Genomic DNA, 27226 nt, shown 5'->3' on the forward strand with positions numbered 1-27226 from the left:
TTAACCACATGGGGTTAATATTGAAGTAGAGTTAAGATAAATCTCCCATGATCCCATGCGAATCTGTAGTTCTCTGCGGGATAAGATAGCTAGTTTTGTCAAGGAGTCGAGTCGAGTTCGAGGTAAGCAACGATCAAAACAGCATATTATTATCGCTGAAGTGGTAGCTTCTAGGAAGGAGCATTCTAAATTGTGCCCAAGAGCTAGCCAGTTAACTCGATAACTGATTTGACATTGTTCAGTGACCGGTTGTTAGCAAGCTAGTGTGTACGTTGGCTAGAACGGCGGGAGTTAAAGCGCCACTTTCAAAAAGAGTAGCACTAGTTGAATCTAAATGACTGGCTAGCTACTGATGACAGCTTGGAGATCTGTGCCCTTGCTATTTGATTTTGTGCGACAGTGATCAGCCAAACACAGTTGTTATGCTATCAAGTACTGTAGCTAGTCAACGTCGTATGGTCCGGGCAAGACAGTCAGCTGAACTGTTTAGTGTGCAGTGATGGAACTGTTTGTCTTTGCTGGGCTGGATTGCCTTGCCTGTATTTGTTGCATCTGAGTCTGACATTGTCTTTTGTTCTTTGAGTAAGTAGCTACATTTATCCAGGGTGGGTGGGGTGCTTGAGATGAGGCCAAGATGTTCGAGTGCAGTGTTTGCAATCAAGCATAATCATCCCTCCCTTGACCACGCGTATCCACAACAGAACGTGGAGAAATCACTTGAGACCGAGGCTGTGTAGTTAACTGAGCGGTTCTCATTTGCACAAATAGCTGGGGAATTTAGGGCTACCATGGTAACGACTGCAATTTGCCCCAAACCACTCATCACACCATCCTTACAACATCAGTTTTTACCATCTCTGACCTGCAAACAGAGGAGAGCACAGCACGTCTCTTCTCTTTGAAGTTGGTTCTGTCTTATGATTAATTTCGTTGAGTTAAAGCCTTTGTGTAGAGCTGAAGAAGTGGATCTTGCTTTGATGTCAATCTTTCTTACTAATTGGATGATGTATTTGGAAATGGATGGAGCGGAACAACGCACAGATCACGCTTTCCCTAACCTCACTCTCTCTTCCTCCCTCGATATATCCATCCAGTAGAGGCTAGATGAACCCCTCTGCCTTTGCTCAGTCCGGCCCCCTGCACCCAAGCCTGGACCCTGGGGGGATGGTGAAGCTGGGGGAGTCCGACATGGAGCTGCAGAAGATGCTGATCGATGAGCGGATGAGATGTGAGAACCACAAGACCAACTACCGGACTCTCAAGGCTGAACATACCAGGTAACAGCCCAGGAGACGTGTGTAATACCATAATACTGATTTTGTGTGTGTGTGTTCACGCTTGTATATATCTCCTTCACCGTGTTGTCTGTCCCAGGCTGCAGGATGAGTTTACCCGGGGGCAGGGAGAGCTGAAGCGTCTCCTCAGTGACAAGCAAACCGCCCAGGAGAAACTGCAGCTGCTGCTGGCTGAACTCCGAGGTGAGATGCTGGACAAGACCAGGGAGCTGGAGGAGCTACGACTACAGGTACTGGAGCTAGTCCATAGAAAACGCACCCGCTGACCTATGACTACTGTAGTGTCCCTTTTGTATATGGCAGTGTTTCTGTCTCTGTGCCAGTGTGTACAACAGTCAGTTTGTTTTGTAAGGTGCTGACCCCCCAGCGGTTGGAGCTGTTGAGGGCCCAGGTGCAGCAGGAGATGGAGGGGCCTGTCAGAGAGCGCTTCAACAAACTGGAGGAGGTGAGCCTCGCGCCCCAGAACACTGTCTATGGTCTATTCTCTAATGCTATTTACTGTTCTCTGCTCCGGACTGCTTTTAACCACCTCCGGCTGCCTCTGCTTCTGTTTTTTAAAATACTTTGTACTGCTTCTTTCCAGCTTCAGCTGCTTTTGATAGCTTTGACACTTGACACAGCTGTAACCGTTATCTCCATAGCAACTGCTTGAGAACTTGAACGTTTTTGAGGGCAGGGAAGGGTGGGCCATCACACTTACACTGTCAGATTATTGAGAATGAAAATGGTACATCCATTCAAATTCAACTTTCTCTTTGTTTCTGTCTCTTTCTCCTCCTTGATTATAACAAGCCGTCTTATCTCTGTGTTCCTTGCAGGAGACTGAGAAGTACAGGTCTGAGTATAACAAGCTGCGGTACGACTACACCTTCCTGAAGTCTGAGTTTGACCACCAGAGAGAGGAGAGCGCTCGCATACTGGAGGAGAAGAAGATCCGCTTTGATGCTGAGGTGTGTGTGTGTGTGTGAGAGAACATTTTTAATGTGAGGTCTAATACAGTATGTTTGTTTTTCCATATACACTACATGACCAAAAGTATGTGGACACCTACTCGTCGAATGTCTCATTCCAAAATCCAAACCCAGATAAGTCTGTTGGACTGTCAGATAGTGAAGCGTGATTAATCATTCCAGAGAACGGTTTCCACAGCTCCAGAGTCCAATGGTGGCGAGCTTTACACCACTCCAGCCAACGGTTGGCATTGCGCATGGTGATTTTTAGGATTGTATGCAGCTGCTCGGCCATGGAAACCCATTTCATGAAGCTCCAGACGAACAGTTCTTGTGCTGACGTTGCTTCCAGAGGCAGTTTGAACTCTGTAGTGAGTGTTGCAACCGAGGACAGACATTTATTTTACATGCTTCAGTGGTACCGTTCTGTGAACTTGAGTGACCGACCACTTTGCGGCTGAGCTGTTGTTCGTCCTAGACGTTTCCACTTCACAATATAACAGCACTTAAGGTCGACCAGGGCGGCTCTAGCAGGGCAGAAATTTGACGAACTGACTTGTTGGAAAGGTGGCATCCTATGACGGTGCCACGTTGAAAGTCACTGAGCTCTTCAGTAAGCCCAATTTACTGCCAATATTTGTCTATGGAGATTGCATGGCTGTGTGCTCGATTTTTATACACCTGTCAGCAACTGGTGTGGCTGAAACAGCCGAATCCACTAATTTGAAGGGGTGTCTACATACTTTTGCGTGTTAGTATATAGAAGTTGCTTTTCTGATTATGTTGTGTGTGTGTTCAGGTATCACGTCTGGAAAGGGACAGAGAGGAGCTGATTGGCCAGTATCAGGGCATAGACCCGTCTAGAGACGGTAAACGCGTTGAGTCTCTGCTGAGAGAGAAGGCCCAGCTCCACCTGCGTCTGAAGGGCCTGGAGGCTGAGGTGGCTGAGCTCCGGGCCCAGAGGGACAACTCTGGCCAGCAAGCCGAGAACGTGCAGCGCATCCAGGTCCGCCAGTTCGCAGAATCCCAGGCTGCAGCCAAGTCACTGGAGGTAAGAAACTTGTGTTCTCTGTCAGTCAATGTTTTGAACTGTTATTGTCACTATGAAACTTAAGCTAGATGATGAAATAAATCTGTTGGAGTAAGTCCAAACTTTGGTAGAATGACTTTACTGTGTGTGCTTGTTTTGATTTGTGGAATAATGAATCAGTTGATTGTGTTTCAGGCAGAGAGGCAGTCACTGCGACTGCAGTTGGAGCGTCTGGGGAGCGAGTTGCAGATGAGTCATGAACAGAACACCCAGCTGACCGGCAGACTACACAAGGCTGAGCGAGAGGTCAACACTCTCACCAGCCAGGTAAGTACCTATGTGATCCTTAACCTCTAACCCCAGAGATCATCAGCTGTGTTTCTCATAGCAGATGCTCTTATCCAGAGTGACTTACAGTCCCCACCATAACCGCTTATATCAATAGGTTGCTGTGTGCTCATGCCAGTCTCTCGGTTTCTCTCAGGTGGAGGGCATGAGGCACTCTCACAAGCTGGAGGTGGCCAATGTGAAGCTGGAGTGTGCCAGGTCTAGAGGGGAGGTGGAGCGGGAGAGAGACACACTACAGGGCCAAATGGAAGGTAACTCGGCAAATAACCTCTGTGTGTTTTGATCATACATGTACTGTACATCACTCTCATTTTAGTCTGGTAACTTAACTCTTTCCTTCCTGTCTCTCTCCTTCAACCCCCCCCCCCTTTCCTTTCTTCTCTGGCTGTCAGGTATGCAGTCTGATGTGGAGGTGTTGAAGGGAACGGTGGAGAGACAGAAGGAGGTGCTGGCTGAGAGGGAGAGGGAACTCGTCCGGAGGGTGCAGGCTGCTCGCGAGGAGGAGTTCCACAAAACAGCCATCGTCCACGAGGAGAAGTTAGGATCTATCTCTCTCACATACACACGGTCTCAGATTACTTTGTTGAAATTGTGTGCATCGATCATGTGTGTATAATGTGTGTGTCACAGGAGGTTGGTGTCACCTTAATTGGGGAGGGTGGGCTCGTGGTAATGGCTGGTGCGGAATGGTATTAAACATATGGTTTCCCTTCGTTTGATGCCATTCCATTTGCTCCGTTCCAGCCATTTTATGAGCCGTCCTCCCCTCAGCAGCCTCCACTGGTGTGCGTGTGTATACAATGTGTGTGTGTGTTCAGGTTGGTGCTGGAGGATCGTCTGGCTGAGCTGGAGCAGCAGAGGGCGCTACAGGATGCTGCAGGCCACACCCAGAAAGAGGAGTGGGAGGAGCGTCTCCGTGGCGCCCAGCTGGGGGAGGAGTCTGCCCGTAAGGAATTGCAGATCCTAAGGTTAGTAAGAGGTGTGCTGCTTTACCCGTGCATAGTGTGCATTACTAATATATTTCACATAAGTGTGTGTGTGTTAATGACCCTGTGTGTGTTGCGTGTGTCAGGACTAAACTGCAGCAGCAGGGCTCTCAGCTGGAGGAACTGCAGACACAGAAGACAGATAATGCTGATCTGAGACTGGTACTAAGCTGCCTGAGGCTCAGCGCCTGACTGACATTCCGTTTGTATTGCCCTTTCAACATTGATTGGCTGGCTGATGTAAATGTCCAAACAACATTGAGTTGACCACGTACCTGTCCCTCCCTCTCACAGCAGAACCAGGAGCTGGGGGTGCAGCTGGGTACGTTGTCCCACGCCGAGGCTGAGCTTCTGGAGACCAACCAGCGTCTGAGGGACACACTGGAGAGGGCCCGGGAGGACTTGAGGAGCGCCCGCTCACAAGCTGAGAGGACCCAACACGAAGCCGAGAGGTACACTGCATCACCTTTATACAGTAGTCTGTATACTGTATAGATATGCTGAGTATGAGGCAGAATGGAACAGTTAGAAATTATACTGTTGGAACCATCAAGTGGTTTCTATTTCTAACCTTCCTCTTTCTCCCTCTCTCCTATTTCTTTGTTCTCTTCCCTTTCTCTGCAGATTGGTGGAGGAGCGTCGTGTGGAGTGGTTAGAGGAGAAACACAAACTACAGGAGAGGGATGGAGAGCTGCAGGAGAAGTACGGCCAGGCCAAGGAGAAACTTCAGAGGGCCGCGCTGGCACAGAAAAAGGTACCTGCCCCCCCCATCCTCCTCTTCTATCTTCCCTTCACTGCCATCTTTACCTCTCTTCCCTTCCTCCTTTGCTCCTCTGACTTCTTTTTCTGATGTCTCTCTCTCTGTCCCAGAGGAAAAACATGACAGAGAACAAGGAGAAGAGATACCAGGACAGGATCCAACTACTGGAGGCTAAGATGGCAGAGCTGGAGCTCCAAACCAGCTCAGCCAAGAAGTATGTATATTTTCTTAGTGTGTGTATGTTAATTACTGTGTGTGTTTTAAGACTAGTATGTGTGTTCCTCCCCAGGCGTCCTTCCTACACCGAAGAGCATGCCCTCCTTAACAGACGACTGAAGGAACTGCAGCGCCGACACAGCGAGTTCCGACGCCTCCTATTGGGCAACCAGGTGACCTCTGCCACAGGCCCTGCCCTCATGACCTCCACCACCGGCACAGGACTTGGCCCGGTCCTTGTACCTGAGTCTGAGGGGCCTAGTCTTCATGTGAGTACACTGAAGCCAGGTACCTTCTCATATACCTCATCACTGGTGTTCACAGATCAGGGACAGTATCCATAAAGAGTCTCGGAGTGGGAGTGCAGATCTAGGATCAGTTTTACTTTCAGATCATGATGAATAAGATTATGTGGACAGGGGTGGGGGGGGTTCTGGTCCTAGCTAGGTGAGAGCATCCTGTCAGGCTGTTTCACCGCCTGGTACGGCAATCGCACTGTCCGCAAGGGTGGTGCAGTCAGCCACACGCATCACCTGGGGCACACTGCCTACCCTCCAGGACATCTATAGCACCCAGTGTCACAGGAAGGCCAAGAAGATCATGGACCTCAGCCACCAGAGCCATGGCCTGTTCACCCTTCTAACATCTAGAAGGTGGAGATGGTACAGGTGCATCAAAGCTGGAACAGAGCGACTGAGAAACAGCTTCTATCTCCAGGGCATCAGACTGTTAAATAGCAATCACTAGCCGGCCTCCGCCCAGTACCCTGCCCTGAAGCTCAGTCACTATAACTAGCCGGCCTCCGCCCAGTACCCTGCCCTGAAGCTCAGTCACTATTACTAGCCGGCCTCCGCCCAGTACCCTGCCCTGAAGCTCAGTCATTATTACTAGCCGGCCTCCGCCCAGTACCCTGCCCTGAAGCTCAGTCACTATTACTAACCGGCCTCCGCCCAGTACCCTGCCCTGAAGCTCAGTCACTATTACTAGCCGGCCTCCGCCCAGTACCCTGCCCTGCCCTGAAGCTCAGTCATTATTACTAGCCGGCCTCCGCCCAGTACCCTGCCCTGAAGCTCAGTCACTATTACTAACCGGCCTCCGCCCAGTACCCTGCCCTGAAGCTCAGTCACTATTACTAGCCGGCCTCCGCCCAGTACCCTGCCCTGAAGCTCAGTCACTATTACTAGCCGGCCTCCGCCCAGTACCCTGCCCTGAAGCTCAGTCACTATTACTAGCCGGCCTCCGCCCAGTACCCTGTCCTGCCCTGAAGCTCAGTCACTATTACTAGCCGGCCTCCGCCCAGTACCCTGCCCTGCCCTGAAGCTCAGTCACTATTACTAACCGGCCTCCGCCCAGTACCCTGCCCTGAAGCTCAGTCACTATTACTAGCCGGCCTCCGCCCAGTACCCTGCCCTGCCCTGAAGCTCAGTCACTATTACTAGCCGGCCTCCGCCCAATACCCTGCCCTGCCCTGAAGCTCAGTCACTATTACTAGCCGGCCTCCGCCCAGTACCCTGCCCTGAAGCTCAGTCACTATTACTAGCCGGCCTCCGCCCAGTACCCTGTCCTGCCCTGAAGCTCAGTCACTATTACTAGCCGGCCTCCGCCCAGTACCCTGCCCTGCCCTGAAGCTCAGTCACTATTACTAGCCGGCCTCCGCCCGGTACCCTGCCCTGAAGCTCAGTCACTATTACTAGCCGGCCTCCGCCCAGTACCCTGCCCTGCCCTGAAGCTCAGTCACTATTACTAGCCGGCCTCCGCCCAATACCCTGCCCTGCCCTGAAGCTCAGTCACTATTACTAGCCGGCCTCCGCCCAGTACCCTGCCCTGCCCTGAACCTCAGTCACTATTACTAGCCGGCCTCCGCCCAGTACCCTGCCCTGAACCTCAGTCACTATAACTAGCCGGCTACCACCCGGTACCCTGCCCTGAACCTCAGTCACTATTACTAGCCGGCCTCCGCCCAGTACCCTGCCCTGAACCTCAGTCACTATAACTAGCCGGCTACCACCCGGTACCCTGCCCTGAAGCTCAGTCACTATAACTAGCCGGCCTCCGCCCAGTACCCTGCCCTGAAGCTCAGTCACTATAACTAGCCGGCCTCCGCCCAGTACCCTGCCCTGAACCTCAGTCACTATAACTAGCCGGCTACCACCCGGTACCCTGCCCTGAAGCTCAGTCACTATAACTAGCCGGCTACCACCCGGTACCCTGCCCTGAACCATAAAGGCGCTGCATGGTCATTCCGACATCTGCGTTGGCCGTGCAGCATTTTGGTGATATGGCCTCTGCAGAAGTCAGGGCGTTCATACTACTAATGCTTCGCTGCACAGAGCTGTTGTCAAGGAAGTGAGTTTATGTTTATACAGGACCTCCCGTCAACCAATCATGTCAATGCAGAGCTATACGGAGCCCTCCGCATTGTTACAACATTTGAGAGGCGCACGGCGATGTGGTACGTAGCTCAATCTGCTCACTGGGGTCTCCACAATTTCGTCACACCATCCATACGGCGCCTCCGACCACATTTTCGGGTCAAGCATAAATTGGCTCTTAGTTAGCAGAATAATTTAACACTGGTCACTTTAATGTTTACATACTGTTTTACTCACATTGTTTATACTTTTAGTCATGGCTCATTTTTGTCTATTTTTCTGGATTATGTGTGTATTACTGCACAGTTTGAGCTAGAAACACAAGCATTTGGCTGAACCTGTGATAACATCTGTTTACGTGACCAATAAACTTTGATTTGATAGGTGTTAGCAACATGGTAGAGGTCACTCCTCCATCTCTTTCTGTCTCTCCTCATCCTCTTTCTCCCCACCCCTCGCTCTCTCTCTTTCTCTCTCAGGAGGAGCAGCACCAGAGAGAGTTATCACTGCTGCGTCGGAGGCTGGAGGAGTTAGCCTGTACGCAGCAGCAGCAGATGGAGGAACTGGGACAGGAACAGGGGCTCTGGCCTGCACGACTCTCTCCCTGAATTCTGACCTCTCTGACCCCCCCCCAGAGAGTGAGCATGTAGGATTTATTACTCCCTAAAAGTGATGTTTGGTAATATTCTAATTTAATCAGTGACATCTCAAATATTTTGTGAAAAACAGTTTGATTTTATTGGCACAAAAGATGTCAAATGAAAAGAGAACTACATGGATTCAATGTTTACATTCCTTGTTGAGTAACAGTACTCTAGTCCTTCCATGCCTTGGCTGTTGATGCCTATGTAAATAATGATTTCAATGGCCAACCAATGACTTCCTCAGTTTTAATTGACTGTTGTGAGATTTGTATCAAATGTTTACGCTAAGACCATCACTCTAAAACTTTAAAAGCGTGATAGTCCCAAAGGTATTTGTATTTAAAATAAATAAAAATAAGGTTGGTTTCATGGATCTAAAGAGCTGTGACTTGCACAACATTTATACAATTTTTTTTGTAATGTTATTTCAAGATGTATGTGTTTTTGTATTTGCAATTCATACAAATAAATGTTTATGCTTTACTGATGTTGTGTACATATTTGTTGTTGTTGTGAGCTTTACTTGTGTGAACCATTAACACTAGAACTGCTGAACTCTTCTTTAGTCTTTCAGTTGTGGTTGAGGAAACAAAGGTCCCAGCTTCAGAATAAGAGTATATTTGCTGCTTCTGGGTAAATGTCTGTCTGGAATGTGACCTGCTAATTCCTGCCATCATTTGGTTCATCCCAGTAATCTGAAAAGCCTTTATTCTTGAATTGTAAATCCCTGTGTCTCCTGACATATTCCATTTTAGAATCACAAAGCGGGGTGGGCATCGGTACTTAGAGCAGCTTTCTGGCCTTCAGCACGTCGAAGGGGAGGGAGTGAGCTCAGTTCCAGGAACAGCTCTTGAGGCTGTCAAACAGGCTCTTCACATGCTGCAGTTGCTCTTTCAACTCCACGGGGGCGCCGTTCTGATCCAGCTTCAGTTTAATCTGCCAGGGAAACACCACACACACCCAATTGTTTTCACAAGCAGGGGAGAAAAAAAAGGCCAGCTCGTGTCCATAAACTTCAGACCTCAGCCAGTAGCAATATGCCACAATGGGGGATTATCATTCCACACAATCTAGGCAAATTTAAACTAAATATTTGGCATAGGTATGGCCAGCTGCCATTGTGGAGCTCAAAACAGTCCATAGATCATTACAAAATGAAGAACTGGAAACAGCCTGACCCCCCTACCCCACAGAGAAGTGGTATAGGCTATGCTCTGCCTTAACACTGCAGTTATTTCATTTCCCAAGACCTGGGCTTTGTGCCAGTCAGCATTACAGTTACACAGTGATCATATCATGTTGGCCTGAACAACATATTTTTCAAGATGTTTAGTCGTGGTTGACGTGATTAGACAGTGCAGGGGAAGTGTGAAGGTTATGGGAAAAATCATGAATGCCAATTACGGGGAGATTACTAAAGGTGGGAGTGAAAAAGACAGTTTACCTCATCAAAGTATAGCTGCATGTATTTGTAGAGTTCACGGAGGGCAGCAGATTCATTGAATTCGTTTTCATGTTTCTAAAGAAACAAATATACATTTCATGTCCTTAAAGCACAATATCAAAATTAATTAGAAAACAACCACTAGACGGGAGGTACCTTTGACTCCTTATGCAGGAACTCTTTGAACTCAGAGCTGCTGATTGGTGGCTGGTCCCTGACCTGCTTGTAGTAAGCCCTTACTTCCTGCTTGTACTGGGAGATATCTTTGGCATAGAGCAGTTTATTGGTTGGGTCATGCTGGAACAGAGAGAGGGTAGAAGAGTCATGTCAAATCTAGGTGATAGGTGTGCTTACATTTGAGCTTCTAGCATTGTCAATGCCAGGTATTCTAAGAGGCCTGCAAGTTATGAGACCAAGTCTGTGGCTTGCATTTTGTTTTACATCTATGGGCTCGATTCAAGGTAGAGCTGTCAAATCCATAGGCAGCTACTGGCATTATACCTATCGATGCTAGTGCTGAGCGTTTAACTGACATGGTATTTTTCTTTTTTTTTAAACAACTAATGGATTGACGTCGGTTAATTTGAATTCCATTTTTGTTCGTTCGTTTTTTCTGTGAGCTCAATGCGCAGTTTCTTTAGCGATAAATCAGATCAAGCCTGGACTGTGCGATGTAGTAGGGAGTTGTAGTTTCCAACAAGCCAATATTCTACATACTGCAACAAAAAAAAACATGGTAATTAACTACAATGACCATAATCCATTGTGCTTCTACTTGGCCTGTCTGTGTAGGGCAAACATAGAACGGGAGAGAAGAGACAAGCAATGTTGCCTCAAATTCTTTGGGTCACTGAAATTTTAGGTCTTGTGAGTGGAAACTTGAAAGTTGCCTCAAATTCTTTGCAACTTCCGATGCACGTTTTTTGTGAACATTGAGGCTGTATCCTTACAGTTCGACAATAGCTAATAGGCTACTTGAGCATAATGTAGGCCTACCAACAAAGCCAATGGAGCAAATCCCATAACGTTTTCACTCGGAAATTTTGATTTCTATGATATAGCCTTCAGTATCCTAATATGTGGTGTTCAATGCAGGCCTACATTGCATGAGATTTTTTTTAAAACATTATTTTACATTATGAAGGGCTTGACATGAATGATTTTTTATTTGGTCTGTAACACTATGGAACAAATAGGGGACTGTAAATTGTATTGTGTTGTATGTTGCAAGAAACATCTTTGCAAAATAGCATGTATTATTACCATACAGAGAATTAGAATGTAGGCTACCCCTCTGACTATTCAGGCCTGTCTCAACATACAACACTGCCCCTTTAATTAAGACAAGCTTTTTACCTGACTTGCTTTTCAAAGATGGCTTGAAATGTAGACCACCATTTTTGTGCTCTTGTAAGAAGCGGAACCTCCACATTGCCGACCTATACTTATCTATAACTAGGATAACAACTCGCAAACTAGCAAAGAATATCAACAAATGTTCACATGATCGGCTCTGAACTGATCTGAAAAGCACGTTCATTCACTAGCAGGTGATTGAAAGACCCCTAGTGGGGTACCCCACCAATAGAATTCTATTGAAAGACCCCTAGTGGGCTACCCACCAATAGAATTCTATTGAAAGACCCCTAGTGGGCTACCCACCAATAGAATTCTACTCCGTTGCGCTCTGCCTACAACAAAATCACAGCCTCAAATCTTGCAAAGTTAGATTTGTTTCGTTGCATTGAAAAGGGGCTGATATAATATTGATTCAATCACAGAAAAACATTGATCTATATAGTGCAAACTAATGGGGTGAACTCAGTGAAGTTCAATCTCTTGCGTCTCTGCGCGGCCTGACATTTTTTCTGTGTGGCAGGCCTGGAGGAGGTGCGGGCCTAGCTTGTGCAGTTTAGAGGGAACACTTGAGGTATCTCTACCTGAAAATACATGATCTAAGTGGATCAGTTGAGAGGGAACATTGGAGACAAGACGCTTTAGGTATCTCTACCTGAAAATACATGATCTAAGTGGATCAGTTGAGAGGGAACATTGGAGACAAGACGCTTTAGGTATCTCTACCTGAAAATACATGATCTAAGTGGATCAGTTGAGAGGGAACATTGGAGACAAGACGCTTTAGGTATCTCTACCTGAAAATACATGATCTAAGTGGATCAGTTGAGAGGGAACATTGGAGACAAGACGCTTGAGGTATCTCTACCTGAAAATACATGATCTAAGTGGATCAGTTGAGAGGGAACATTGGAGACAAGACGCTTTAGGAATCTCTACTTGAAAATACATGATCTAAGTGGATCAGTTGAGAGGGAACATTGGAGACAAGACGCTTGAGGTATCTCTACCTGAAAATACATGATCTAAGTGGATCAGTTGAGAGGGAACATTGGAGACAAGACGCTTGAGGTATCTCTACTTGAAAATACATGATCTAAGTGGATCAGTTGAGAGGGAACATTGGAGACAAGACGCTTGAGGTATCTCTACCTGAAAATACATGATCTAAGTGACTGATAGTTGGTGTTCAGCAGTCATAAAGGTATGCCTTATTTACTTTGAAGAACTACTAAATAGTGATTTTGTCAGACCACATAGGCAGCAACTCTATAGAGATGAGATGATGACTTTGAATTAAATACTGAAGTCATCAAATGTATTAAACAACTGAAATATTGTGAATAAATGATGGTTAATAAGTGTTAAGCAGTAAGGGGCAGTCACTACCATCATGGGACTTTTAATAATCGTTTTTCTCTGTGTTACAGCATTCAACCCACATAGAGCATTTCATGTTTAAATATATTTGAAATTGAAAACTGATAATCGAATCGAAACTACCTCGAAAAGCACTATTCACTAATGGCCTTGACTCACTGACCAGCAGAGTCCTCAGTAGGCAACCATGCCCAGTAGCTAGCACCTAGGTTCAAACCTACATCCCTCTCCTTAGGGGGCGAGATTCTTGCACCAGAGCCACAAACTCCTTAACATTTATTACACTTCTCTTTGTAAATGTGACAGTTGCAGAAACATACAAGAATTTAGGCTTGAACCTACAACCGCTTGGCTGCTAGGCAGGGATTTAACCATTGGACCACATTCTCCTTCACATTCTTTACCCAGCTCTTTGTATATTTGACATAGATAATTGTGTAAACGTACACAAAAACACAAGAAATTAACTTTGAACCTAAAACATCTCAGGTCCAAAGCAGGAATTTAACTTTTTCTACTCTTCGTATAAATGACATTGAGGCTTGTGGAAACGTACACAAACGCACAAGAGATGAGATTTGAACAACCAACCTTTGTGTGTTACATGTCTCCTAGTACATTTTACATTGAAAGATGTGTGAATCACCAACTCTTTTTGCATATTTGATATTGAGATTTGCAGAAACGTACACAAAAGCACAAGAGATGAGGTGTGTTAGTCATTATATTCTGCGATGTCTCGGTCATGTCCCCACCTTGCCCAACTGTTTCTCAGCCAGGGAGAAGGAGTCCATGAAGGCCTGGGCAATGACGGACAGACAGCCGTCCAGAGGCGGGGTCTTCTCCATGTCGAACACAAACTGGGGGTTCTTCAGGATGTTCACCCAGAACCGCAGGGGCAGGCTGGGAAGGAGCAGGACAGAGGGCCAGTCAAACATTCTATCACTATCCCAATACAGTGAGTAGTGGATTGAGTATGAGTGAGTAAATACAACACATTGATTGGACATGAGGAAAGACATTAAGAAAGATGGATTCTACTATAAACATACTCAAATAGGTGTACCCTCAGGGTCATATTCATTAGGCACCAAATGGAAGAAAACACTGAAAAATGGAGGGACTACTTGAACTTAATCATAAAAATAAAATGCTCATATTCGTTTTACATTGCAAAATGTTTTGCTACAGTGTGACCCAATGAGTGTTGTTATTTGTATTTTATTAAACCTTTATTTAACTAGACAAGTCAGTTAAGAACCAATTCTTATTTACAATGACGGCCTACCAAAAGGCAAAAGGCCTCCTGTGGGGACGAGGGCTGGGATTACAAATAAAAAATATAGGACAACACACACATCACGACAAGAGAGACAGCACAAATCGACATAAAGTAAGACCTAAGACAACAACATAGCAAGGCAGCAACACAAGACAACACAGCATGGTAGCAACAGGACAACATGGTAGAAGCACAAAACATGGTACAAACATTATTGGGCACGGACAACAGCACAAAGGGCAAGAAGGTAGAGACAACAATACATCACGCAAAGCAGCCACAGCTGTCAATAAGAGTGCATGATTGAGCCTTTGAATGAAGAGATTGAGATAAAACTGTCCAGTTTGAGTGTTTGTTGCAGCTCGCTCCACTCGCTAGCTGCAGCGAACTGAAAAGACGAGCGACCCAGGGATGGGGACCTTTAACAGAATGTGACTGGCAGAACGGGTGTTTTATGTGGAGGATGAGGGCTGCAGTAGATATCTCAGATAGGGGGGAGTGAGGCCTAAGAGGGTTTTATAAATAAGCATCAACCAGTGGTGGCAAATCTGATGGCTGAATGGTAGGGAACATCTAGCCGCTCAAGACCACCCTCACCTGCCGATCTATAAATTATGTATCCGTAATCTAGCATGGATAGGATGGTCATCTGAATCAGGGTTAGTTTGGCAGCTGGGGTGAAAGAAGAGCGATTACAATAGAGAAAACCAAGTCTAGATTTAACTTTAGCCTGCAGTTTTGATATGTGCTGAGAGAAGGACAGTGTACCATCTAGCCATACTCCCAAGTACTTGTATGAGGTGACTACCTCAAGCTCTAAACCCTCAGAGGTAGTAATCACACCTGTGGGAAGAGGGGTATAATTCTTACCAAACCACATGACCTTTGTTTTGGAGGTGTTAAGAACAGGGTTAAGGGTAGAGAAAGCTTGTCAGACACTAAGAAAGCTTTGTTGTAGAGCATTTAACACAAAATACAGGGAGGGGCCAGCTGAGTTTAAGACTGTATCATCTGCATAAAAATGGATGAGAGAGCTTCCTACTGCCTGAGCTATGTTGTTGATGTAAATTGAGAAGAGCGTGGGGCATAGGATTGAGCCTTGGGGTACTCCCTTGGTGAGAGGCAGTGGCTGAGGCAGAACATTTTCTGACTTTATACTCTGCACTCTTTGAGAGAGGGGAAGTTAGCAAATCAGGCCAAAGACCCCTCAGAGACACCAATACTCATTAGCGGCCCATAAGAATGGAATCGTCTACCGTATCAAAAGCCTTGGCCAAGTCAATAAAAATAGCATCAGAACATTGCTTCGAATCAAGGGCAATTCTGACATCATTGATGACCTTTAAGGTTGCAGTGACACATCCATATGACCCAGATGAACACATACCTGTTGGTTTTCCAGATGTGTAGTACATCCTGGTCAGTGATCCTCTTGCTCTCCCCTGGGCGTCCAGGAAGTCAAAGAAGTACTTGATGGCAGGCGGGGTTTTGAGGTTAGGGGTTCCCCAGATCGTTCTGAACAGGTTTTCCACAAACGAATGCACAGCCACCTGAGAAAGGAGGAAGTGGAGGGCATATGGTCATATATAATGTCCCTTACACTGAAACCGCAATGACAGCTCCAAGCAAGCCACTTTAGTACCTATCCATGTTTTTTTTAAAGCAATGTTCAAAAGGGAAATGAGAAAAGGGAACTGTTACAGTCACTATATATGCTGGATCTCACATAACTGAAGAATCTAGATTTCCATCTTTCAGTTAACCATTTATCAGAGCACAGTGGCAGGTTGAAAGGGGTTGGTTTGACAGGTCAGGATGTAAGTTAACAGTGAGTTTTCTTGCCTTGGTGGAGAGCAGCTTGGTGAGGTACACTTCCTTCAGTTTCAGCTTCTTCCTCTCCGGGTTCTTCTTTTGGTCCTGGTCAATGTCAGGATCAATCTGGGGTCAAAGAGCACCATTAATCAATCATATCAAACGCAAAACAGTGACATCAAATTCAGAGGTCATGTTGGCACTTACCAGATGGAAGTACTTTGTGGAGTAGTTCTGATCGTCTGTGACAAATACACAACAACAGGTCACCATGGATGACTAAATAGCAGACAATTGTGCTAAATAGCTTCCTGGTTTCTGTTTGTGTTTTATATAAGCTGAAACAGTTAAGTGGTTTTGCATCTCACTTGTGTTTCACATCTGCCATATAACAACATTAGAAAGATGGGGAGGGTAAATGTGGAGCAAAACATGTCTACTTTAAACTCAACTTTACTGAGGAATGTTTGTTTTGTTGATTATTGTTTTTTATTTGTGTGTTTCTTTGTGTATTTCTTTTGGGCCCATGCTGCCTTGATTGAGTAATTGTTTGCACCAGGGCTCCCTTGTAAAAGAGACCTTGGTCTCAATGGGGACTCCACCCTGACGAAATAAAAGTTTCAATAAACAAATACAATAAATAAAAGATGGACTTTGACAAAGCGAATCGCAAAAGTTACTCTGTGCCCACGTGTGTGGTAGTGATGAGCATTAACTATGAGCATGCGTTTGTGTGTGTGTGAATAGTGTTCGTGTGTACTCTGTGTGTAGTGTACTCTAGGCATCCCCCCTCACACACACACACACACACACACACACACTCATCTCCTGTATGATATAGTGTGAGGCGAAGTGTACAAGATCCACATCTCTAGGAGCTATGGAGGCATATTGTACTGTAGCATGGGAATCTCTGTTGACACCCTTACCTTTCAGGCTGCTCTGAGGACTCAGACTGGGATGGGTCTTAGAGAGCACTTTGATGGACGCTCCATCCGGTACCTGTAGACACACACTGAGTTAGAAGGTCGATAAATGCTTGCTGAGTTACAAGCTTCTCAACCAGCTGGTAGACCTAAAATACAGTAATGTTCTACAGTGAGACTAATAAAGAGTACAGGAGTTCTAATCTATTTGTGGTCTGGTTTGGCCTTGTGACACAGGCAGCTCAGTCCTACCAGCCAGGCTGCCTTGAATGGAGCTAATACTGCTTGTTAGTAGCCTTAAAAACCAGGCTGCAGAATGAGAGCAGCAGAGCAGTACACTGTACTTAGTACTCTGTGTCACGCCCTGACCTTAGAGAGCCTTTTTATGTCTCTATTTGGTTTGGTCAGGGTGTGATTTGGGGTGGGCATTCTATGTTTTTGTTTTCTATGATTTTGTATTTCTATGTTTTGGCCGGGTATGGTTCTCAATCAGGGACAGCTGTTTATCGTTGTCTCTGATTGGAAACCATACTTAGGTAGCCCTTTCCCTCATTTCTGTGTGGGAAGTTGTCGTTGTTTGTGGCACAGAGCCCTTAAGCGTCAAGGGTTTTTTTTTTTTTTTTTGGGGGGGGGGGCGTTTTTGTAGGCGTCATCCTAATAAAAGGAATATGTACGCTCACCACGCTGCACCTTGGTCTTCTTCCAGCATCGGCCGTGACACTCTGATTCAATGTCAAGGATGTTCTAGTCTAGTGAGACCCTCTACTTATAAGATACCTGACAGATTTGTGCATGTGGTTTGGTGACATTAAGCAACAATTTGACAACCCAATCCGTCTAGTTATTACAACTACTCAGGACTAGATTGAATCCGGATCGCGGAAGATCCGCGTTATAGCACGATTGAAATGGAAAGGTATTTTCCTATTGAGCCGACATATGCAGGATTTACAGTGAATGCAGTCTCCGCAGACAAGGGAACGTTGCCTTTAAATTCCAATCGTGCAGTTCTTCAGCGGTAATGATGGAATCCAGGCATTAGACATTGACATACTACAGCTGCCAGTGATTGGACCTTTAATCTGTAACATGTAAAAAATATATACAGTGGGGCAAAAACGTATTTAGTCAGCCACCAATTGTGCAAGTTCTCCCACTTAAAAAGATGACAGAGGCCTGTAATTTCCATCATAGGTACAATTCAACTATGACAGACAAAATGAGAAAAAAAATCCAGAAAATTATGAATTTATTTGCAAATTTTGGTGGAAAATAAGTATTTGGTCAATAACAAAAGTTAATATCAATACTTTGTTGGCAATGACAGAGGTCAAACGTTTTCTGTAAGTCTTCACAAGGTTTTCACACTCATTCCTCCATGCAGATCTCCTCTAGAACAGTGATGTTTTGGGGCTGTTGCTGGGCAACATGGACTTTCAACTCCCTCCAAAGATTTTCTATGGGGTTGAGATCTGGAGACTGGCTAGGCCACTCCAGGACCTTGAAATGCTTCTTACGAAGCCACTCCTTCGTTGCCCGGGCGGTGTGTTTGGAATCATTGTCATGCTGAAAGACCCAGCCACGTTTAATCTTCAATGCCCTTGCTGATGGAAGGAGGTTTTCACTCAAAATCTCACGATACATGGCCCCATTTATTCTTTCCTGGTCCCTTTGCAGAAAAACAGCCCCAAAGCATGATGTTTCCACCCCCATGCTTCACAGTAGGTATGGTGTTCTTTAGATGCAACTCAGCATTCTTTGTCCTCCAAACACGACGAGTTGAGTTTTTACCAAAAAGTTACATTTTGGTTTCATCTGACCATATGACATTCTCCCAATCTTCTTCTGGATCATCCAAATGCTCTCTAGCAAATTTCAGACGGGCCTGGACATGTACTGGCTTAAGCAGGTGGACACTGCTGTCTGGCACTGCAGGATTTGAGTCCCTGGCGGCGTAGTGTGTTACTGATGGTAGGCTTTGTTACTTTGGTCCCAGCTCTCTGCAGGTCATTCACTAGGTCCCCCCCGTGTGGTTCTGGGATTTTTGCTCATTTTGACCCCACAGGGTGAGATCTTGCGTGGAGCCCCAGATCGAGGGAGATTATCAGTGGTCTTGTATGTCTTCATTTCCTAATAATTGCTCCCACAGTTGATTTCTTCAATCCAAGCTGCTTACCTATTGCAGATTCAGTCTTCCCAGCCTGGTGCAGGTCTATAATTTTGTTTCTGGTGTCCTTTGACAGCTCTTTGGTCTTGGCCGTAGTGGAGTTTGGATTGTGACTGTTTGAGGTTGTGGAAAGGTGTCTTTTATACTGATAACAAGTTCAAACGTGTGCCATTAATACAGGTAACGAGTGGAGGACAGAGGAGCCTCTTAAAGAAGAAGTTACAGGTCTGTGAGAGCCAGAAATCTTGCTTGTTTGTAGGTGACCAAATACTTATTTTCCACCATAATGTGCAAATAAATTCATAAAAAATCCTACAATGTGATTTTCTGGATTTTTTTTCTCATTTTGTCTGACATAGTTGAAGTGTACCTATGATGAAAATTACAGGCCTCTCTCATCTTTTTAAGTGGGAGAACTTGCACAATTGGTGGCTGACTAAATACTTTTTTTGCCCCACTGTATATATTCTCTGTCCTAGATGCTGATTTGAGATTGAGAAATATTGAACGTGAGATTAGGCTTATTTCCTGTATCAGGAATCTTGGTAGTGTTCTTAACCTTGTAGTGCTTGAGTGTGTTGAGCATGGTCACTTCTCCTAGAACCCCTGAGCTGGCATCCACCTCCTTCAGTGGGACAAACCTTCCATCCTTCTCATACTCTGCAGAGTTCAAGAAACAGAGAGAGAGAAGTCATTCCTTTGAAAGAATGTATGATCGATCAAGATGTTTCATTTGCTTTTAGAGTCATAATTCACTCATCACTCTTCCATTCTCTCCTAATGTCTTGGACACATGAGGTACTACAACTGACCGATGTGCATCTGTCGGAGAGGGGTGTTGTAGGGGAAGCCAAACTTGGTCTTGAAGGCCAGGAGGATCTTCTCCTTGACCTGCTCCACCGTGTCACAGTCCAGAGCACTGACCTCCAGAGGCTCACTGACCTCTCCGTCTGTTCCCACAGCAAACAGCACCTGTAGCCTCTGGGGTGGAGGGCGCGGTCAGACAGACACACACACATCATGATGTAGGCTACTTGCATGAGGTTTGGGTTAGAAAATTAAACGTGAGATGAGATATATTCATCAGTGTGTGGCTAACCACTGAAGCTAACCTTCATTCCCACTATCTTTCTACTTGGGTCAGGGAAACCACACAGTTAGCTAAAGCTTTAAAAAGCCACATGTCTGTGTATATCACTTGATGGACTTCATACAATAACACTTATACACTATAGGGATAACATTTCTCTGTTATAAGAAACCACTGAGCAACTGTCTCAGCAGGATTACCATATGGCTCAACCTGTGCTTATAAAGACTACAGTTTGCGTCCATTTTGACTCTGATTCATTTACTTCTAGACTCGTTTCTTTAATTTAAAAGGGTTCATCTTTTCGAGTCTGAGAGACAAACTGAGAAATGTGCCAAAGCAGAGGCCATATCTACTAATAGCTTCCTAAAACAGCAATAGTTTCCCCTGTCAACATCGCATGTGAGGATCTTTGTGAGGGTAACATCACTTTCAACCCATCTACCTTTGCCCCAGCATACTGAGATATGTTTTCTAACAGACTAGCTCCTCTAACCACAACTTTTCTGGTAACAAACAAAACATAAAGGAGGAACTGCCAACTACCTCTCTCGCTATGCCCTAGATCCAGGAAGGGTGTGTTCGTGGCAGTGTGCTGTGTGTGTGTGTGTGTACCATTGGGCTGAAGTCCTGAGCCTGCCACAGTAACCAGTCTTCGTTAAGTGTGTAAAGAGCCTTTTCTGTGACTGAGTCCACTGGGCCTTTAGACATCTGCTGGGTCAGGGCACACACCAGCAGGAAAAGGGGCTGGCCCACGCTCTCCTGTTGGGACACAACACACACACAGCTCAGTTAAACACACGCAAACCGGTATTCACATGTACAATTAGGTATGACTCATTTACATGCACTCGTATGAAAAGTTATAAAATCAGACACTCATTTACATAGACACTCAAACACACGTGGAAATGTGTGAGAGAATAATAAAATGTACTGTGAGCTAACCATAATGACATGAAGGCTAATAATTACATACAATATGAATGAATAAGGCTTTGATAGAAGTAGAAAGAAAATAATAAATATAGACTGATATAGATAGACGGATGGACCCCGAGGAAGCCGTAGAGGCAGACCGACCCCGACGAAGCCGCAGAGGCAAACGGATGGACCCCGAGGAAGCCGTAGAGGCAGACCGACCCCGACGAAGCCGCAGAGGCAGACCGACCCCGACGAAGCCGCAGAGGCAAACGGATGGACCCCGAGGAAGCCGTAGAGGCAAACGGACTGACCCCGAGGAAGCCGCAGAGGCAGACCGACCCCGACGAAGCCGTAGAGGCGAACGGATGGACCCCGAGGAAGCCGTAGAGGCAGACAGACTGACCCCGAGGAAGCCGTAGAGGCAGACAGACTGACCCCGAGGAAGCCGTAGAGGCAGACGGACTGACCCCGAGGAAGCCGTAGAGGCAGACGGACTGACCCCGAGGAAGCCGTAGAGGCAGAAGGACTGACCCCGACGAAGCCGTAGAGGCAGACCGACCGACCCCGACGAAGCCGTAGAGGCAAACGGATGGACCCCGAGGAAGCCGTAGAGGCAGACGGACTGACCCCGAGGAAGCCGTAGAGGCAGACGTACTGACCCCGACGAAGCCGTAGAGGCGAACGGATGGACCCCGAGGAAGCCGTAGAGACAGACGGACTGACCCTGAGGAAGCCGTAGAGACAGACGGACTGACCCTGAGGAAGCCGTAGAGACAGATGGACATCCAGTTGGTGAGCAGCTTCTCTACGATGGACTCGGTGCGTCGCAGCATGAGTTTGGGCTGGGAGTTACTGGGCTGCTCCATCAGAGCCCTGAGTAGTTCCTCCATCACCTGGGTCAGGTAGGGCAGGTCACCGTGGAGGGACACGGTCAGCAGGGAGGCCACCGCACACCTTGTAGGACACAACATACCTCAGACTTATGACATCTCTATTACCTGCTCTAGACGCCAACCTGCTCATCCATAATGACTTAAATGACACCTAAACCATTTCTACTGTACTATATACAGTACATTAACCTTATCTGTCGTATATCCTATACCCAAACCAGCTAAGTGACACTTGGCCTAAATTGTGTCCTGTCCTGTCCTCACTGACTCACTTCTCCTTGACGTTGAAGTTCTTCTGCTCCTCCAGAGCGTGGACGAAAGAGGTGAGGAACACCTGATCCCGGATCAGTCTGGACAGGGCCCGACAGCTCTCGTCTGGCTGCACCTTCACCGCGTCCTGACCACAGGACAGATGTTAGCCACTTATGGAAATCTATTACATCCTCCGTTTCCCTTCCAGTCATTGATAAAGTCACGTTATGGCAATCAGACGAGCAGATGTCACCTACGGTTCAAATCAGATCTCACCTGGCCGATGTCTTTGATACAGGAGGTCATCACAGGTCCACCCTAATAGAAACAATAGGACGAACTATGAACATAAAAACAACCTGTGTCCATTTAATACAACATTTCTTATCTTAAAGCAGACTGTATTAGGTATACTGCATTGACTCTGTTCTGTGCTCTGCTCCTACGTACGTCAGGGAAGAAGATCCTGGAAGCAAAGTGCTTGTAGTCCAAGAAAGGGATGGCTCCAACGTTCTCAATTAAATCACACTTTTCCGTCTGCATATCCACAAATCCTAGAGAGCAGAAGGGTAAGTAAGGGCGTTTGTTATTGGTGCAACTGTAACTATGTGTGAATTGCATGTGGGTGGTACTCATGGGCCTTGACTCTGTTAAAATCCATGTATGATGCCAATTTGGTGCATCAGTGAGTATGTGAGTATGTGTTTGCCTGTCTGTGTGTGATTTAAGAATATAAATCAAGGTCGGTGTGTCCACGACGACTGACCTTGTCTGATGTCATTTCTGATGTCACACTCCAGCTGATCCAGCTGCTTGTTCATTTGTGCCGCCATTTTCCTCTGTTTATTGTAGGAATACAACACCGCACCTGATCAGGACAGGACAAGAGCTTTATTCACACACACACCACCATACCTAAACCTATTCAACCAAACCAGGTCAGACCTCATTTCAGAACCCAGAACCAAATCTTGTGTGCCAGCTACTTGATTGGACATTTACAGTCTGTTGTGAGACACTAAGTCAAAACAAAGTTGATGAAGGTGAAGACTTACCCACAATAACCACAATGACGATGGGTATAAGCACAAGGATGATTAGCAGTGAAGGTGCAGCTTGTTTTGGCAAAAGCATTTTGGTGAAGTTTCCAACTCTTATCTGAAAAACAAGCACATCATAATGCATGTTGACTGTAAAATACTATTTCCAAGGACAGTTCTGATTCGGAGTTTCCAAGAGCAATTAACAGCCTTTTTGGATTTATCTGAATAAGAGGTTTACCCTCAGTGAATTGATGTTAAAGTTGGGAGTGTTCTTTATCTCACAGATGACAGAGTCAGTCTCGTTGCTCGTCTCGATGGTGTCCATGACACACTCTACATCCTGGTTCTCCTCCTGAACACCAAACACTAAGATCTCTTCTGTGGTGATGTTCAACTTGTCAGCCCTTTTCTGAAATAAAAATAAAAATAGAAATGGAATGTGTGTGTGTGTATGAATGAATGAGAAAGAGAGAGGGAGTGTGCTACCAAAATATCCGTGCCTCCATGCATGTGCATGTGTGTATACCTCAATGGTGACACGCATGTCATTTCCTGTCTTGATTGCGGTGTAGCTGGTGAATTCTGGGTTGGGATGGTAGGTGAGCTGTGATGAGCAGGCCAGTGTCTGATTGGCCACTCTCAGAGACACAGTGGAGGTGACTGGCTGGTTAATGTGTTCAAAGGGAGGTGTGTGGTACCACAGAGTCTAAAAACACCAACAACATGAATTAGTATACCTCAGATACTGATCCCCCCCATGACTGATTTCTGTGTTGTGTGAAGGTGAAAGTTTGGTGAGGTGTGTGTATATTAGGTTCATATTAGGTTGCTGACTGGTTAGGTGAGTGGGTAAAGACATGACGCTTAGTCAAGAAATCAATTAAATCAGTCTGTTAAGATGCCTACCCCAGAGCTGTAGGTGGTATGGATGGTCTGAGGGGCGTGGTCATGAACAACCTCCTCCACAAACTCCAGATGGGACCCGTGGACCTTGATCTTCCTCTTCCCACTGCAGGACACATACAAAATCAACCAATCAGAGGAGGGTTGTTGGTCACACCTAGCGTGCTGATGGGAATTGTAGTCATGTCCCATCAGCATTATTTAAATAAGCCAGAGAAAGAAAAAAAAGTTGTAACACAAACCAAAGCATTTGACAGAATAAATTAAGTAAAACTAGCTAACCAAGCATGAAGAATCTGCTTTAGAGAGCTACCAAAACCAAAAAGGGAAGCCAGTGCTGAGCAGCAGAGAGAAAGAGGGAAATGAAACATCTATTAAAACACTGTTGAATGAAGCAACTTCTGGGAAGCGGCCCACTTTCTTTTCCCATCAGACAACACCATGGCCAGTAGCCATATGTGGAAACGAGTTACAGGCATGTTTCTTAACCTCTGTATAGCTTGTGTGTGTGTGTGTGTGTGTGTATATAACAATTCTGATCATATGTGCGTACCTATGTGTGTGTGTGTGTGTTTTTACCTAGCCCAGGTAGTGCTTGGTGTTAGCCCAGTGCAGGATGGTGAGGACCCATAGGTGACAGTGGCCTTGCCCAGACAGCGACCGTCTGGCAGCATGGCACACACACTGACAGAACCTTTGTCTCCACTGGGGATGTGGAACGTCAGACTGGACCCAGTGTGGTTCCACACTGGAGACCTGACCATGTGATACACACACTACACAGGTTAGATACACACTTTACAAAAACACAGTGGTAAGGCATTGGGTTTTCATGAATGAATTGAGCACCAGTGAAAAAACCCATCTAAATCATTGTTTAAAAGCATTGATTTAAATAATCCACCTTTTATGTATCTCAAAAAATGATGTTTGCATCATTAGAAAACAAATCATATTCAACCGATTGTCCACTTTGACTCACTCCTTGAGACTGCAGTTCATGTGCCCTTGGATGCGAACCTTGGTCACATGATCCAGGTTCTCTCCATTCATCAAGGCATGGTTTCTCCCATGGAAGGACAGAACACTGGGCTCTATGGAAAAGATCACTGGCTCCTAACAAACAAACAGACACAGAGACAGACACAGACAATATTTCTGATAAAGACAAGTGAAATTAAATATGTGTTTGTGGCTGTAGGCCTGGTCTTTAGTTTTGGTAATTAATGATGAGTGACAAAGTTAGAGGCATAAATATCATACCCCCGAAAAATGCTTAATATTGCTCTGTCTAACTGAATATAGTATCTTGGCATTGGTAGACATCCATTTGAGTGTCTTCATTTTGTCCTCAATCTTAGCTTTCGAGAGCGAGTGTGAGAGAGTGAGGTTTGATAAGGCCAAAGGAACTTTATGACACTTTACAAACACCAAACCCTATAAGGAACAAACAATTCCTTCACCACCAAACACACACAGCTATATTCATCACATCTAATTCAATTATTCACATTTCATTCAAACTGTGAGGAGCATGATAACAAAGTAATCCCATTAAAACATCTCAAATACAGACACTATAATGGATCTTTCAGGGTTATTAAAGTTCAGATGTTAACACTGTTTTAGCTGTTGAAATAAGTTACTGTATGTATGTATGTATGTATGTATGTATGTATGTATGTATGTATGTATGTATGTATGTATGTATGTATGTATGTATGTATTATGTATGTATGTATGTATGTACAGTAAGTAGCTTACGACACACGTGTGAACACATATTTGTTTTGGTAGTGTATAGGTTGTAGTGACCATATACAAGAAAGCTTTGTCCTTGTCACATAACAGATGTCCTAAGCTATGTGATAGGTACTTTGCATGAAATGACTGTGCCGTCAATGTCACCGTGAAAATCTCAGACCACTTCAAGTCCACTCTGTGTCACATGCAGACACACACGCACACTTGCGCACAAAAAAACCCACATACATACGAACTTAGTTCCCTGTTCTGAGATCAAACTTCCCTATAAGGGACATACGATCCACTGAGAGATGCTGGTGAAGAGGAAAAGCCTGTGATCAGCAGGATGGACTTACAGAGTAGTTCAAACCTGACTGGCTGAGTCTGCACACGTCCTGGGGAAGGAAGTGAGAGAGGGTTGATGAACAAGATACAGGAACACACATGGTGAAGAAGTTGCGAGATGAACACCCTCAAATACGGGGTGTGTGTGAGAGAGAGAGAGAGAGAGAGAGAGAGAGAGAGAGAGAGAGAGAGAGAGAGATACCTGTATGGGGTCTGAGTTGGCAGACCTGGTTGTCCAGGAGCAGACATCATTACTCCAGCTACATCCAGCTGTCATGCACTGAGAACACCTGAGAGACACAGAGACAGGAATAAGAATACTACACTGAGTTTAATCATAAACATGTGTACCATCTGCTACTCAAGCAAAATGTGGACTAACAAATCTATAACATACAGAAAGGCAAGTGTGTAACACAATCTGCCCAACATATCATTTAAAAGATGTATTTAGAGTAAATATTGAAGTAGGTCTAAACAAGTAGGTTGAAACATAGCTATATGAAGGTGCTGAGGCGTAGCATGACAGATTTGGGATTTCTGACTGACAGGGCAGAGGTAGGTGGTCCAGTGATGTCTGAACAGTTCGTGAGCATCAGTTTCTCAGCAAGGTTCTGCTTCCCCACTCTTATCTTCACTGTGACATTCAACCCTATGTGGGAGAACACAGGGAAACAATCTCTAAGCAAGATGCTCCATTTTGTCAATGGGAAATCTACAGGAGAGTTAGAAGGTGAAAGGTTACCTTCAGCAGGAAGCTGGTCGCTGGAGAACAGGCAGGAGCATTGCGGAAAAGCTGGAGCGGGGCTTGTCCTGTCACACAGATCACCTCTTTTATTGAAGAAGTTACAGGTGAAGGTGAGACTTCCTGTCCCATGCACATTCAGGTGGACCTTGACAGAGAGTGTGATCCTCTCTCCACTGCTGCTCTTCTCCACCTGGTAAGAGACCATGTTCTGTTGTTGGGAGTCCTCAGAGATGGAGATCCAGGCTGAAGGTTGAAGGCAGTCACCCTGAAACGAACATCTAGATCACATCACATAGAGGGGTCAGGCTGAGCAG

General features: G+C 45.6%; 2 protein-coding genes across 2 annotated transcripts in view; one reads left to right on the forward strand and one right to left on the reverse strand.

The window, feature by feature from the left end:
* The first annotated feature begins 35 nt into the window (after positions 1-35).
* On the forward strand, positions 36-9084 carry LOC115133105 (centrosomal protein of 83 kDa). Its single transcript, XM_029665994.2, is given in 17 exon segments — positions 36-122; positions 1095-1277; positions 1375-1525; positions 1648-1740; positions 2114-2245; positions 3045-3296; positions 3471-3602; positions 3760-3874; positions 4016-4160; positions 4442-4591; positions 4696-4771; positions 4904-5061; positions 5234-5363; positions 5480-5583; positions 5659-5854; positions 8437-8525; positions 8527-9084. Coding segments are annotated over 16 exon segments (2142 nt in total). The 5' UTR covers positions 36-122; positions 1095-1104; the 3' UTR covers positions 8573-9084.
* LOC115133104 (plexin-C1-like) overlaps positions 8672-27226 on the reverse strand; it is a 22248-nt gene continuing 3693 nt past the window's right edge. Inside the window, 27 exon segments of the mRNA XM_065021661.1 lie at positions 8672-9537; positions 10046-10120; positions 10202-10342; positions 13537-13684; positions 15451-15505; positions 15508-15613; positions 15906-16001; positions 16083-16117; positions 16805-16877; positions 19528-19628; positions 19781-19949; positions 20674-20820; positions 21738-21936; positions 22148-22272; positions 22404-22445; positions 22578-22681; positions 22894-22995; positions 23183-23285; positions 23409-23579; positions 23697-23876; positions 24077-24179; positions 24653-24829; positions 25056-25189; positions 26176-26214; positions 26367-26454; positions 26714-26816; positions 26910-27190. Of these exon segments, the coding sequence (XP_064877733.1) occupies positions 9433-9537; positions 10046-10120; positions 10202-10342; positions 13537-13684; positions 15451-15505; positions 15508-15613; positions 15906-16001; positions 16083-16117; positions 16805-16877; positions 19528-19628; positions 19781-19949; positions 20674-20820; positions 21738-21936; positions 22148-22272; positions 22404-22445; positions 22578-22681; positions 22894-22995; positions 23183-23285; positions 23409-23579; positions 23697-23876; positions 24077-24179; positions 24653-24829; positions 25056-25189; positions 26176-26214; positions 26367-26454; positions 26714-26816; positions 26910-27190 (3202 nt within the window). The 3' untranslated portion in view covers positions 8672-9432.

The sequence above is a fragment of the Oncorhynchus nerka genome, linkage group LG8, assembly GCF_034236695.1.
Source record: "Oncorhynchus nerka isolate Pitt River linkage group LG8, Oner_Uvic_2.0, whole genome shotgun sequence".
NCBI classification, from domain to species: domain Eukaryota; kingdom Metazoa; phylum Chordata; class Actinopteri; order Salmoniformes; family Salmonidae; genus Oncorhynchus; species Oncorhynchus nerka.